Source organism: Aedes albopictus, chromosome 1 (genome assembly GCF_035046485.1).
Source record: "Aedes albopictus strain Foshan chromosome 1, AalbF5, whole genome shotgun sequence".
NCBI classification, from domain to species: domain Eukaryota; kingdom Metazoa; phylum Arthropoda; class Insecta; order Diptera; family Culicidae; genus Aedes; species Aedes albopictus.
This window is the reverse complement of record NC_085136.1, coordinates 233556216-233572128: the sequence shown is the minus strand read 5'-3', so window position 1 is coordinate 233572128 and position 15913 is coordinate 233556216. Positions and strand designations below refer to the sequence as shown.

Below are 15913 nucleotides of genomic sequence, written 5' to 3'. Positions count from 1 at the left end.
AACCAAAGGAATCTGCCTGACCGTGAACGGGTCGCCCACCAGGGACCTACAGGAAATCTCTGAGGCTCTGGCGGAATATTTCCATGGGCTCTCGGCCATTGACAAATACCCTGCTGCTTTCCTCAAAGCACATCCATCCCCGCGGACCGCCCTGTCCAGCTTTGCCGTTCCCCCCGATCGGGACCAGGAGTTTAATCTCCCGTTTAAACCCCACAAGCTAGATTTCGCCCTCAGCAGGGCCAAGGGGAAATCCTCCGGGCCAGATGAGCTCGGTTACCCCATGCTACGAAACCTCCTCCCAGCTGCAAGCGGAGCCTACTACAGTCCATAAACACCATCTGGACCTCGGGAACATTACCAGCCGAGTGGGAAAAGAGCCTGGTAGTCCCGATCCCCAAAGGATCTGGATCAGCCAACCAGGTATCCAGTTACCGACCCATCGCACTAACCAGTTGTGCCTCCAAGATAGTGGAGAAGATGGTGAACCGCCGTCTGGTGGAACACCTCGAAACCAACGGCTACCTAGACCACCGGCAGCATGCATTCCGGGCCGGACGCGGCACCGGTTCCTTCCTGGCCGAATCGGGTAAAACGCTGGACGATGCCCTAGAAAACAACGAACATGCCGAGATTATTTACCTCGACTTGGCCAAGGCCTACAATCGGGCTTGGACCCCTGATGTCCTAGCAAGGTTAACTCATTGGGGAGTAACAGGAAACCTTTTGTATTTCATGAAGGACTTCCTCACAGGAAGATCCTTCCAAGTCATTATTGGAAACACCCGAAGCAGCGTTCGAGAGGAAGAAACGGGAGTCCCCCAAGGGTCCGTGATTGCGGTCACCATCTTCCTGGTGGCCATGCATGGTGTTTTTGAGACCATCCCGAGGGGTATCTACCTGAAGGTGTACGCCGATGACATCACCCTCATCGTGATCGGCGTGCACACGAAGGCATTACGAAAGAAGGCCCAAGCAGCCACGAATGCCTTTGGGAAGTGGGCCGCCAAGGCCGGCTTCGATATTTCGGCCACCAAATCGGCAAGGCTGCACATCTGTGGCAGCAACCATCAACTGCCCCGGAAGCACATTACCCTTAACAAGGAAGTGATTCCCACAAGGAGAACCTTGAAGACCCTCGGGGTCACCCTTGATCGGCATTTGACCCTACAAGCCCACTTCGAAAACGTGAAAAAGAGCTGTGAAACCCGGTTGAATTTCCTCCGGAGCATCGGGAGGAAAGAGCGAACGGGCCACCCACCTACGGGTCGCCGACGCCGTGATTTGGAGCCGCCTAACATACGGCATAGAAATTACATGCCGAGCCCGAGATCGTCTTATCAAGGTCTTAGGGCCCATCTATAACCGGGCCATCCGAACGATTTCCGGTCTTCTACCATCGACCCCTGCCGACGCAGCATGCGTCGAGGCCGGTGTGTTGCCTTTCCGGCACAAGCTTGCCCAAACAATCTGTAACCGAGCCATAGGCTTCCTTGAGAAGACCCGGAAAAATGGGCAAGGCTGCTTCCTGAGGGGGCAAGCAAACCTGGCCCTTCAATCCGTGGCCAACGCCACGCTTCCCCCGGTGGCAGGTCTCCACCGGCTCGGGCCGAGAAGCTGGTCGGCCAGGGCACCAGAAATTGACCGAGCAATTAAGAACCACTTTGCGCGGCAAGCTCAACCCCAGGAACTCCAGGCCTTCTTCCTGGAGAGGATCCGAGGCCGATACAGCGATTATGTGATCAATTATACCGACGGCTCTAAACTGGGCAACCGAGTGGGCATTGGTGTCCACGGTACAAACCCAGAACAACACCACCGCCTCCCGACGGAGTGCTCGGTTTTTTCGGCCGAAGCAGCAGGCATCTCTCAGGCCATAATAGCACCAAGGGACTGTGCCGCACTGGTAGTTACTGACTCCAACAGCGTCATCTCTGCCATCGAAAATGTGAAGTCCAAGCACCCCTTCATCCAGGGCATCCAGGCGGCCCTTGACGCTCCCAAGCACCGGACGGTGCTAATGTGGGTTCCCGGACACTGCGGCATCCACGGAAACGAGCGTGCCGACGTCCTGGCCGGCATTGGCCGGAACAGCCCCTTCCTCACCCGGAAAATCCCAGCGGACGATGCCAAGAAATGGATCAAAGACACCATCCGACAAGCCTGGTCCAACGAGTGGAGGCGGAACCGGACCCTCTTCCTGCGAAAGGCCAAACCGACCACAGAACCCGGAGAAGATCTTCCTTACCGGCGAGACCAAATCGTCCTGTCCCGACTTAGGACGGGGCACACGAGAGCATCCCACAATATGGCAGCTAGCAACTCCGGCTTCCGCCGGCAATGTGAAAATTGTGACACGCCAAACACGGTAGAGTACTTCTTGTGCGACTGTCCGGCACTCGGGTTCCTCCGAGAAACCCATCAAATCTCCGATATCCCAAGCTCACTCTCCAATGACCAAGTCCGTGAGCGGCAAGTCATCAACTTTTTGAAAGAGGGTGGCCTGTACCACGAGATATAAGAAGTGCCAAACCGCTGGCGGGACCGGTGGGTACCTCGGACCTCTCGGACTTCCCGGGATCCGAGTGGTAAGGCCCACCCATCAACCAACTCCAACTCCAACTCCAAGACTTCAAGGCTACAACGACCCTCAAGGTCGGACTCAGCAGCGGAAGGAGTTACAACGACCCTCAAGGTCGGATTCAGCAGCGGAAGGAATTTGAAACACACCAATAGCCACATCGACTCTCAAGGTCGGACATCTGTAGCGGTAGGAGAAAAAATCAGCGGGCTACTCTCTGCAACCGTCGGGGCGCCGTCCAACCGGAAGCTGGTAGGGGACCGGCATGGACGGGTCGACCTCGGCGTTGTGGGGAGGAACCGCCGACACAGCGAATCCTCCGGTAGCCGGGGCGCCTCCAACCGGAAGCCGGCAGGGGACCGGCATGGATGGACCGACCTCGGCGCCGGCTGGCAACGGAATCAGCAGGAACGACAACCAACATTACACCACAACGACCCTCCTGGTGGGCACCTCGGACCTCTCGGGCTTTCCCGGGATCCGAGCGGTAAGGCCTACCCCCAAGCTACAGATCAACACTTAGCTCCTTGAACCACCCGGTTCCGAGATTGCAGCGACCCTCAAGGTCGGCATCAGCAACAGTCCAGACTCTCTCGACCCTCAAGACCACAACGACCCTCAAGGTCGGATTCAGCAGCGGAAGGAGTATTGAAGCAAACCATCAACCACATCGACCCTCAAGGTCGGACATTTGTAGCGGCAGGAGAAAGATCAGCGGGCTACTCCCTGCAACCGTGGGGGCGCCGTCCAACCGGAAGCCGGTAAGGGACCGGCATGGACGGGTCGACCTCGGCGTTGTGGGGAGGAACCGCCGACACAGCGAATCCTCCGGTAGCCGGGGCGCCTCCAACCGGAAGCCGGCAGGGGACCGGCATGGATGGACCGACCTCGGCGCCGGATGGACAACGGAATCAGCAGGAAAGACGACCAACACTACACCACAACGACCCTCCTGGAGGGCACCTCGGACCTCGCGGACTTTCCTGGGATCCGAGCGGTAAGGTCTACCCCGAAGCCACAGACCAAGCCACGGACCAACCCTTAGCTCCTTGAACCACCCGGTTTCGGGACTATAGCGACCCCCAAGGTCGGCATCAGCAACAGGAGAACCGCGGGCCACCGGTGGGCACCTCGGACCTCTCGGGTTTTTTTTTCCGGGATCCGAGTGGTAAGCCCCACCCCTCTAACAACCATCAACCGACAACTCCGCCTACCCTGCGGTCCTTACGGGACCATATTGACCCCCCCCCCCCCATGGAGAGGAGCCATCCAAACAGACCAAGAAGGACTTCGTGTTCAAGCCTGGCCGGCAAAGGCCCGCGGCGAGCTGTAGGCCGCCTGGAACCCCGGACCCCTAAACCAGCAACCTCATATAACCCGGCTTACCAGTCGGAAACAAGCTTCGAGTCCAACCCTGGCCGGAAAGGCCCGTGGCGAGCCGCTGGCTCCCAGGACACCACTGGAACACCATGACCAACCTGGTCGACAGACAACCCCCTCCCCCGGTGAGCGGCGGGCCTCACGGGCCCACACCACCGGTACCAAAGACCGAAGCCCACAGCAGACAGCAGCAAAAACAAATGAACAAAAACAAATGAAATGTAATTACTTCTCTTTGGTGGCCCCAGTAGAATAACTAGCCACAGAAGTTCAATGTCGCGACTGTTTGTGTGACTAACATCTAGTTTGCCACGCCCTTACAGCGTCAGCAGCGGTACTAGAAGTGTCAAGTCAATTTTGTTTACCAAAACAAAAGGTCCTCTACAAGAAGGACACTTGCAAATAGTGAATTATTGCACTTAAAGTTACTAAGCCCTTCTGGCTCACCTTTCCCAAGAAAGAGACGAACCAGCCAAGGGCTGAAAGTCTCTCAAATAAAGATAAATCAATCAATCAATGGATGAGATGTCCAGAGTCCAAAAATGGCAACCAAAATATCCAAAAACCAATATTGTTTCTGTGTAATGGAGTTTAGGCCCTAAAACCATGCCATATGGATATATTTGATATAGCAAAAATTTCCGGAGTCCAGAAATGGCAACCAGAATAATCATGATGGTGGTCGAAAATCCAAAATGGCGGCTGTTTAAGAGAGCTTTAGGCTATATAATTATTCAATATGGCTATATCTGGAATGGGGGAGAAGTCTGGAGTACGAAAATAGCGACCAGAATTTCCTGAAGGCGGACTTAAATCCAAAAGCGCAGCTCAATATTCAAGATCGCGGTTTTTTGAGAGTTTAAGGCCCAGACATCAAAAGCTAAATAAACGATATGATTTCTGGTGCCATGAAATGTTTTTTTTTGTTAACCAGTGCGGTACTCATCAACATTTCATTTAAGTTTTGTTGAAAGTTTTTAAATTTCTCGAACAATTTTTTTTTGTGTCCCTCCTCAAAATGTTGAATTTTGACCAAAATACCGTGTTCTACTAAAATCGACGATTTTAGGACCTTTAAAGGTTAAAGGGCCGAAAATGTGCTCAGAATTGCGATAGCTTTTTTCGTTTTTGAGTTATCGAGCAAAATATGGTAGGTTTCATTTGAAATCACAAAAATGGGGTCTGGGTCTTTGAGAATCTCCCAAAAGGCATCTGCATATTAGTGTACGCGGAAGATCCTGGAAGTGATTTACGATCGTTTTCTAACCTTCAAGTCCCACCTCAATAAGGTGAAGGAAGCTAGTAAACGACGATAAACTTGCTAAAGGCCATACCAGGGAGGTGAACGAGGAGTGACTGGGAATCACGACACAGAGTAGCAGATGCCATCATCAGCAGCCGACTGCTGTACGGATTGGAGGCAACCGTCAAAGGTCAGGTCACAACAGAAGTCTGGGAGGATCGGACTAACAGAAAGGAGCAGTTCATCCTCTCGAGAAATCGAACGGGCCAAGGGTCTCCCACGACGACATGGGAGGAGGCCTCAACTTCCGAAAACTGTGCGAGACCTGTAGACAACACAACTCTATAGAACACTCCTTTACAACTGTCCTACTCTCCAAAACGTCAGGGAAATGTACGGATTAGGAAGCATCCGGACCATCCTCCAAAATGACAAATCCAACGAGGAAGCGCTCTTCTGTTTCTTAAAGGACTATGGAATCTACGAAGAGATCTAGCATACCGACCTTCCACACCATCCAAAGGGCTCAAGGGGGCATCCCTGATGGGAAGTCCAGAGAGTAAGCCCCACCCTGAAATCGGTACTCCAAACCAATCAACCGTATCACCAGAACCAAACCTTGTAACTAGTGGGCGATCCCTGCCCAGCACTCGTGAGACCCCCCTCTTTCAACTGCCTCAGGGTCGGCGTATGCGCTGGACTATCGCGACCAAGGAACACACTTAAACACTTCGCGTGACACAAAACCCACTTTATTACGCTCTTACACAAAACTAGGTACCGTAATCCGGGGTCAAATTGATCACTTTAAAACAACTTTTGCGTATAACATCAGTGCCAATTCAAATATGGCCAAAAGAATTTCTGTAAAACCAGTACCAAGTGAATCTCCATGGAACCATGTGACAGAATTTTGTTCAACTAATTTAAATTTTAAGTTAAATAACTCCAAATATCAAAAAAATGAAAATGCCACTTTGGGGCGAAATTGATCAGTATACAATTAAGCATCGGTTAGAAAGGAAAATTTCCTTCTCCGCTTAATTTTGCTCTTCTAAAACCGAATAACGCGTTTAAAATCTTACAACTTATGAATTTAATACTTTAAATGCAAAATTAAATTTTGAAATTTTCCCTTAAACGCCTAAAGGTAGGCAATTTTCTTTTGAAATGAGTGATTTCTATCACAATTAATGACTATTTCAACATAAAATGACCTTTTTTCACTATTTCATGTTCTGATTAGCTACATAACTTCCCAACCAGGGCTCCACAAAAATGTTAAAACAGAGAATTTACGGGAAGTCCTATTAGCAATCGATTGTTTAGTAGCTATGATTTCAGCAAAATGAGAAATACATAGCAAACTCCTAAAAAATAAGGCAAAACTAACTTTTTCTAAAAAATTAAAAGTCTACACTGATCTCTAGACATCTACGAACCAGATGACGTAAAAAGTTTGAGATCATTATGACGCTTTAGAGTTCCTAGTATGGAATACAATGTAGTACCCGTATGATCAATTTCACCCCGCTGATCAATTTGACCCCGGTTTACGGTACCTTTATTACTTCCTCCCACTTCCTTACTTTCTATCTGCTACCTCACTCTTGATTCTTCTTCACTTTTGGCGGGGCCCCTTCTTCTGGCTCCGCTACTACACCTTCACTTCCGTCTCTCCTGTGGTGTCCTTCGCTGCTTCTCGTCTTCCGTTGAGCTGGGCGGCCGGTCGGTGCAGTCCGAGTCGCGACGGTTGGTTGTGCGCGTGAACTCCGGACACAAAATGGCCGCACCTTTTCACTGGTTAGGCGGCGTCGGATTGGCCAATGGCGGTCTATCAGGTCGACGGAGCGGCGCACTTGACGGCGAAGCCAACTCCGGACCACGGTTCCTTCTAACGTACTTCCGGCAATCCTCCGGGGAACTTGGAGGCATACACAGGCCCTTTCAAGGGTAGCACAGGTAAGTACAGGCTTTTCAAACTGTAACACAGGTAAGTGCTAACTTTTAACTTAAGCACAGGGGTCCTGTAGGGGGGAATTTTAGCGGTTAATGATGGGGTCGGCCGGGATTAAATATCGTATGCCGTGGATTACCTGGATGTTTTCACCACTTCACTACTTCCACTATTCACTCCTCTTTACAGACCAAAGTCTTAAATTTGCTTGTTATAGATTGGCTTTTAACTCTTTCTTTGCTACCTCACGTCTTGCTTTAACGACAGTTGCAAGGTAATTGCACGATTAGCAATGGTGGTGCATGCTCCAGGCCTGCGACCGTCCTGTAATCCGCCCATCATATTTCGCCCCATCATGGCCCCCTTTACACCACCCACAATGGCCGCCCAACATGTCCTTCTGCGACGCCTGGTGGTGAGTAGCGGAACTGTTGGCTGCGTTACATCATAGTGGGTGTTGGGTAGTGTCCAGATGTAATATTTAAATACTTCCTTGGAGTTATTTTACACAAGTACGATACACAAAATCACGACAATCTCACAAATCTTGGACACTTCACACACCACTGGTTACAACCTCAACATACAACCACTACAGGCATCCCCGAGGCAGAAGACCGGGGATTAAGCATTCGAAAGGAGACGCCCAGGGAGTAATTCTCACCCGGCAGACCAAACAAAACCTATTGACTATAACTGGAATCGATAATATCGATAGTAATCGAGGCTCTCTTCGCCTACTTTCTGCGATCCCCCGCTAGGATGCCGGGGTTGGATTCCTGCGCAAGGACACCAAACTCACGAAATCAGCCATTTTAGTTTCCCGCGTTGGTGGACCTAAACAAGGGTGCCAGGGAAAGGACAGAAACAAACATGGGACATCGGTAGGCCAAAAAAGAAAAAAAAAACGTCAAAACGTTGTTGTTGAGCCAATTGTTTGCAAACGTTGACAAATGACTAAAATATCAAAAAAAAAAAAGTTTTCGTCTAAAAATGTTTATATTATCTCGGTTTTCATAAAAACATCTGTAAGATAAACTTTAATATGTACAGTTTTGATCCACGTTTGCCTTTTTCTTATCTAATTGAAGTAATGATAGTTATATTGTGCGTTTAGCACTAAATTGATTTCCGAAAAAATTTCATCGACTTCCGCTGCCTTTCCTATGCGTTAAACATCACGCCGGAAGTAGTGCGCTGTACAGTAAATCTGGTTTTCTATACAGCGCACTACTTCCGACGTTATGTTTAACGCATAGGAAAGGCAGCGGAAGTCGATGAAGTTTTTTCGGAAATCAATTTAGTGCTAAACGCACAATAAAATAAAATAAACAGTGCCTGTCGCACTATTAAAGTTACTCTCATTATCAAAGTTACCCCGTTCAACGGTACATCTCTTTACCCATAGACCACCTCACGGCGAAATTCTATCTCTTTCACTCTTTCAGAGAGTTTGAAAACAACAGGACCAGTACCTGTCAAATTTGACAGGTGTTGGTCCTGTTGTTTTCTAATTTCCCGTAGGAGAGAAAGAGAGCGATTTCTTGATGACGTCACCGTTCAATGGAGTATAAAGTGGCGTTCAAAGCTCAAGGACTACGGAGTGATCCGTATATTATGCCACGCACGGTGTACAACATTTAGAAGTTAATATCTTCCGGAAAAGTGACAGTTTTTTGATGACGTAATCCAAATCTTTCAGAGGCGATCTAGTACTCCACATCAATTCGATCATGTCTGGAGCAACATTTGAAAAGGGCATACAAGCATTGGTAAACAATGACTTCACACGTCGCTCCTGAGCCCCCCTCAGCTTATTCACAAAAACAAAGACCGTTATCAGATAGAGCAAACATCGATCTTTTGGATAACGGTGTTCATTTGCGTGGGCGGGCTGCTGTTATGCCCTACGGAGCGTTTTAGAAAAAAGACACAAGACCTCTTGGGCCCTTTTCAAATGTTGCTCCAGATGTGAAGAACGATTAGAATGACGTCACATGTTTACATCCAAACTGTTTGTTTACATAGGTTACTAGCCTGCCTTGTGATATTTATGCCGTGATGCCACGTATATTATGAGTGTACAATCTCTTCCACTGGAGCTGACACTTCGTATCTGTCGCCACAGTTCTTTATTGCACCAACGAACCCAACCTCAGAATGACTGACAATTCACAGGTCATTTTGACAGATGTAACATGAGCATAAAAAGGACGGCAACAAGATCGATAAAGTAGAATACATTATCCGTCTTTTTCATGCATGTGTGTGGTCTGTCAAAATGACCTCAGAAGTGTCGCTGTGGCTAGCTTTGTTGGTGTAATGAAGAGAAGCCCCCTTCTACGGTGAGCTTTTCATCTCACCTTCTGCCTGACAGGCGCTCAATTTTACCAGAAATCACGATCCAGTCAGTCGGTTTCGTTCGTTGGAAGAGGTCAACCAATGGTGGATACACCTGAGGGTCGTTCTGCTTTTGTCGTTGCTGCTGCTGCTGCCTTGGGCAGTATTGGGCTATTATTTTCCTCGGAGTTACCAGATTCAACCAAAAACCCGAACGCCAGCTTCACAGCCAATCTGGCAACCCACGCTGCTCTATTCCGGATACGGCTTCATCCTTCTCCAAAGGAAGACAAACACGATGGGTGTTTCCGGCCCTCCAGGTTAACTGGCTATCAGCCGGTCGGGCCTCGACCGTTTGAAGCCGGCAAGGCACCACCAACAATGAAAGGAGAGGACGGCTCACACAGAGCGAAAAAAATCGAAACAACATCGGAGAAAGCGTCCTGCACACATGGTGGAGAATGGGTTTTCCGCGCCAAGGAGACCGGGAACCGCAGTTTACGTTAGACAGCAAACATTATTTATTGCCTCAATATTGACCTCCTGCTTTGGTTGGTTTCGTTTGGGGCCGGACCGCTCCAGCCCTGGTTCCAGCTGACAGTGGGTATCTACTGTCGACTCGATGAAAGCTTTCGACCATCACCCTGAGGCAACCTTTGGCGTCACGTCAGTGACAGTGTACGTCCTGATAAACGAGTAAACTGGAACAGGAAGTGTCACATATGTGACGATCTTGATGTCATTTCGAATTTAAAAATGATCAAAATGCTCTAATGTACATCGAGAACCTCAGCGATATAACTGACGGAAAAGTTATTCGGCTAGCAGACATCATGCACACTTTAAATTGCATAACGAGTTCAATAAATGGTACGGTCAAGTCTGGGTAACGCGTTACTCCTATACAGGGGATGGCCAAAATGTTTGGGATAGGCAACTTTTTTTTTCTCACAAAAAAAGTTCAACAGGCTATAACTTTTCATAGAGCTTATCAAAAAATCTCAAATTTTGACTGCTTGTCAACCTATTATGTGTGCATCATTGGTACAAATTTGGGCTCGATTGATTAATATTTCGCAAAGTTAGAACCGTTCGCGTAAAACACTATTTTTCAGACAACTCATTTTTGAGGTGTCATATCTCGGAAACCAGTGAACCGAATTGAATTAAATTTTGAACGTACACTAACAATATGTAAATGCTTTAAAACTATTAAAACATAGATACTTTTTAAACGTTGAAAAAAGTTAGCATGGATTGACACTTTTTGGATTTTTCTCGAAAAAATATGATTTTTTTACATCAATGCCAATACATTTTAGTGTTGATATCCAAAGATTTTCCACTTCTGTTCTCAAGTTATCTCTAAACAGATATATTTCAGGTGAATATAGAACGAAGCCACACGTTGAGTTTTCAATAGCACAAATCTGAAGAACCAAGTATCGCACTGAGCTGAAAAGCTGATCGATTGGTCACCACCAGCGGATGACCAATCGATCAACTTTTCAGCTCGGTGCGATGTTTGGTTCCTCAGATTTGTGCTTTCGAAAATTCAAGGTGTGACTTCGTTCTATATTCACCTTCAGCCTATTCAGATTGAAGGAAGAACACATTTAGTAATTTTTGTGTGGTATTGTAAATTTGACTTATTTTCTTCTATATGGGTAAAAAATTCAATCCGGTATAACTTAATTCGCCGTGAGAAAATATTACATTTTATAACGACGTATTAAGTATCAACATATTGTTGATAAACGTTAAAAAATTCATTCAATTCGGTTCACTGGTTTCCGAGATATGACAGTTCAAAAATTAGTTGTCTAAATAATAGTGTTTTACCCGAACGGTTCTAACTTTGCGAAAGATTAATCAATCGAGCCCAAATTTGTACCAATGATGCACATATAATAGGTTGACAAACAGTCAAAATTTGAGATTTTTTGATGCACTCTATGAAAAGACCCAGCATGTTGAATTTTTTTGTGGGAGAAAAAAAGTTGCCTATCCCAAACATTTTGGCCATCCCCTGTACCTCGGTCAGACTAAACCCAGCCTTATCGCATTTTCTACTAGAATGAACTGAAAGTTTTTAGCCTTTTTAGTTTTCACTTTTTTTGTGACTTTAGTCTTATATTACAATTCCATAGTTTCAGCCTTACGTTGACACCCCAAATAGCATATTTTCAAGTTTTTTTTGCATGCATTTCCCTAAGAGAAAGCAAATTAGTAAAAAATTAGGTTAAGCTGAAATAATAAAGCTGTTACTGGGATCATTCATTCATTTATTTAGTTAACATCAAATTCATGTCAATTCTGAAGCAACAATTTGCCGCCATAATACTCGATTTGCAGCTGCAGTTCTCCAACGTCGGTCACGCCCAACACTCGCCAGATCACGCTCCACCTGGTCCGCCCATCGTGCTGCGCTCCACGCCTTCTTGTACCAACCGGATGGTTAGTAAACACCAACTTTGCAGGGTTGTTGTCCGGCATTCTTGCAACATGCCCTGCCCACCGTATCCGCCCTGCTTTAGCCACTTTCAGGATGTTGGGTTCACCGTAGAGTGCACCACACACCGTTCTCCTGCCAAAGATCGTCCTTAGCACGCGTTGCTCGAAAACTCCGAGTGCTTGCAGGTCCTCCTCGAGCATCGTCCATGTCTCGTGTCCGGAGAGAACCACCGGTCTTATTAGCGTCTTGTACATGGTACATTTGGTGCGGGGGTGAATTTTTTTTGGCCGCAGTTTCTTCTGGAGCCCATAGTAAGCACGACTTCCACTGATGATGCGCCTTCGTATTTCACGGCTCACGTTATTGTCAGCCGTTAGCAAGAAACCGAGGTAGATGAATTCTTCTACCACCTCGAAAGTATTCCCGTCTATCGTAACATTGCTGCCAAGGCTTGTCCTGTCTCGCTCAGTCCCACCTACCAGCATGTACTTTGTCTTAGCCGCATTCACCACCAGTCCGACCTTTGCTGCTTCACGTTTCAGACGGGTGTACTGTTCTGCCACCATTCCAAATGTTCTGGCTATAATATCCATGTCATCCGCAAAACAGACAAATTGGCTGGATTTCGTGAAGATCGTACCCCGGCTGTTGAGCCCGGCTCGTCGCATAACACCTTCCAGGGCGATGTTGAATAGTAGGCAGGAAAGTCCATCACCTTGTCGTAGTCCCCGCCGAGATTCGAATGAACTGGATAGTTCACCCGAAATCCTTACGCTGTTCTGCACACCGTCCATCGTTGCTCAGTCTAGTAGGCTTCCCGGGAAAGCTGTTCTCGTCCATGATTTTACAGAGCTCTGTGCGGTCGACACTGTCGTATGCCGCTTTGAAGTCGATGAGGTGCGTTGGGAGTTGGTATTCACGGCATTTCTGGAGGATGTGCCGTACGGTGAAGATCTGGTCCGTTGTCGACCGGCCGCCGATGAAACCGGCATGGTAACTTCCCACGAACTCATTTACTTTAGGTGAAAGACGACGGAAGATGATCTGGGATAGCACTTTGTAGGCGGCATGCAAAATGGTGATCGCTCGAAAGTTCTCACACATTAACTTGTCACCTTTCTTGTGGATGTGACAGATTATCCCTTCCTTCCACTTCTCCGGTAGCTGTTCGGTTTCCCAGATCTTGACTACTAACTGGTGCAGGCAAGTGGCCAACTTTTCCGGGCCCATCTTGATGAGTTCTGCTGCGATACCGTCCTTACCAGCCGCTTTGTTGTTTTTGAGCTGGTGGATGGCATCCTTAACCCTCAAGAGGATACCTTAAATGAAGGTCCGTTTTGGGACCCTGGGGTCCATTGGACCCCAACATATATTCTCGCGTATCTCATGATCCTTACTTTTTGAAAGGGTGATGTTTTCAACAAAGATGTTAGGAAAGTCAAGACCTATCTAGTGATAAACAATTTAGTTCGGAAAGTTTCCGCTAGGTGGTGCTAGTGAGCATTGAAAAATGCCCCCGATCTACAGGATATAACGTACCTAAACAAGCGGACAAGGACAAGACGTACCGAAACAATAGGGTAAATCGCACTGCTGTAGACGAGTAGACATATATGTCCAGCGGGTCAAAAGGGGGCATTCAAATATTACGTAACGCAAAGGAGTGGGAGGTGGTCTAGCGCTGTGTTACGTTTCATTCAAAATTTTCCTTACAAAAGTTGTTGCATGGAGAAGGGAGGAGCCCTAAAGTTGTCAAATTTTGCGTTTCGTAATATTTGAATAAACCCAAGAGGAATCAGAGACAAACAGACGTAACACTATTAAAATTTAAACTCTTATATATCTCAGGATCCTGATTACTTATATAGTTGATGTCTTCGACAAAGTTGTTTGGTTGGTCAAGAACTTATAGATTATGGACCGTTTGATTCGATATTCCACCACTAGGCACTGCTAGATAGCATGCAAATTTTTCATCTCATAATATCTCAGGATCCTGATTTCTTAGAAAAAATGGTGTCTTAGTTGTTGGGTAGGTCAAAAATGTTCAGTTGATGAGTCATTTGATACGAACTCTCCTATTGGGAGACGCTGGTGCGGGATGCTTATTATTTATAGAGATGGTGTCTACAGCTGTTATTTGGCAGGACATGGACCTACCGAATATAGACACTATAGAATCTACAGACTTGGGGAGAAATAGTTGAATTACGCAATTTTAGAGTGTTTTATAGTGGATTTAGTGTGTACTAATAGAAAATGACGTCACACAACCCACAGTCGTTATCGTTCCGTAAATCTCGTTTGGCTAAACGTAAATCTCGTTTGGCTGATAGATCGCTTGGTTAGGGGCCATCCATAAATGGCGTAGCATTTTTTTTGACGATTTTTGACACCCCCCTTCTCCCCCTTTTTTTCCATACCTAATACATGGCTCGTAGCATAATCAGAGACTCTCCCCACCACCCTAAGATGCCACTTCATCTATGGACGGCCCCTTACAGTTGTCTGCACCTTGGAAAGCATATGGAATCTATAGTGTCTATATTACAGATTATGGGATATATACAATTATACTTTGATCATAATCTACACAATTTTCCACAGCACAGAGATCAGACATCCAAGCTCAGTTTCAAAACTGTGTAAGGAATTAAACGATCATTTGAAATGGTAACACAAGTGGCAACATCGTGGTGGCGCTGCTATCCCAATGTTCCCACGCTGTTGTCGGTGGTGAATATAAAACTTATGTAGATATGCGTACTCACCACTAATTGTAGCATTGTAGGGAATCTCGAGAGCAACTCCTAGAGGAATCCCGGGAGAAATTCCTTAAAGAATCTTTAAAGGAATTCCTGGAGGAATGCCAGGAAGAATTCTTGGAGGAATCCCGGGAGAAATTCGTTGAGAAATACCGGTAAGAACTCCTGGAGAAATCCCAGGAGGAATTCCTGAAGCAACCCCCGGAGGAATTCCTGAAGAAATCCCAGGAGGAATTTCAAGTGGATTTCCTAGAAAAACTCATGCAGGAAACCCGGGAGGAAATTCTGGAGAAAACCCGGGAGCAATTCGGAGACAAATTCCTGAAGAAATTCTGGGAGGATTTCGTGGAGGAATCTCGGAAAGCATTTGTGGAAAAATCCTTTTACGAATTCCTAGTTGAATCCCTGGTGGAATTACTGATGTAGTTTTGGGAGTCATTTCCGGAGGGCTTTTGAGTGGATTTCCCAGATGGAATCGTAGAGGAACCTCGGGAAGAATTACTGAAAAAATTCCTGTATTAATTTCTGGAAGAATCCTGGTAGGAGTTCCTTCAGAAATTTTGGGAGGAATTCCTGGAGGTATCCGGGTGAGTCAATTCTGAAGTAAATTATCCACCAAATTGGAAGTATTGGTATTGTGAACAGAATGTAATTATATTGTGTTATTCTCAAGATATTCACTTCAAAAGAAGCGTACTTATTTGAGGACGCTTGCCACTCGGTAATCTAGGATGCTGGGCATATACGAACTAATTAGCGCCATTTTGCAGAAAAACTTTAAAATAATTTTCATTACCAAATAATCCTTGATGTATTGAACACTTTTGCCGAAGACACAAACTGTCTATACATTCCGAATCTCAAGATATGCAAGCTGAATTTAACTTTCAATCCATAATTTGAATAAACAATAGCGCCACCTACTGGGCTAATTTCAATTCAATTTGTTCGTCACAAGATTGCCCTTGGTCTATTGAACAATTTTGTCGAAGACAGCATTATTCTAGGAAGTGACGATCACAAGATATAATCATTCGTGTCGCGGGGTCCAATGGACCCCAGGGGACCAAAATCGCCCGGTTCAACTTTGACATAAAAAATAAACTATAGTACGCCATGAAATATTTGTTATTTTTGCACAAATAACTCATCGTGGTGTAGTTTGAAGGTACCGTAAAACGGGGTATCATTGATC

General features: G+C 46.6%; 2 protein-coding genes across 2 annotated transcripts in view; one reads left to right on the top strand and one right to left on the bottom strand.

The window, feature by feature from the left end:
- Positions 1-263: 263 nt before the first annotated feature.
- Positions 264-2518, top strand: LOC134291286 (uncharacterized). The gene is made up of 3 exons (XM_062858813.1): positions 264-420; positions 470-1342; positions 1416-2518. Exons 1-3 carry the CDS (start codon positions 264-266, stop codon positions 2516-2518), a joined length of 2133 nt encoding a protein of 710 aa, XP_062714797.1.
- Positions 2519-4701: 2183 nt separating this feature from the next.
- LOC134291283 (uncharacterized) overlaps positions 4702-15913 on the bottom strand; it is a 30794-nt gene continuing 19582 nt past the window's right edge. Inside the window, exon 3 of the mRNA XM_062858808.1 lies at positions 4702-4707. Coding sequence (XP_062714792.1) covers positions 4702-4707 — 6 coding nt within the window. The remainder of the gene's footprint in view (positions 4708-15913) is intronic.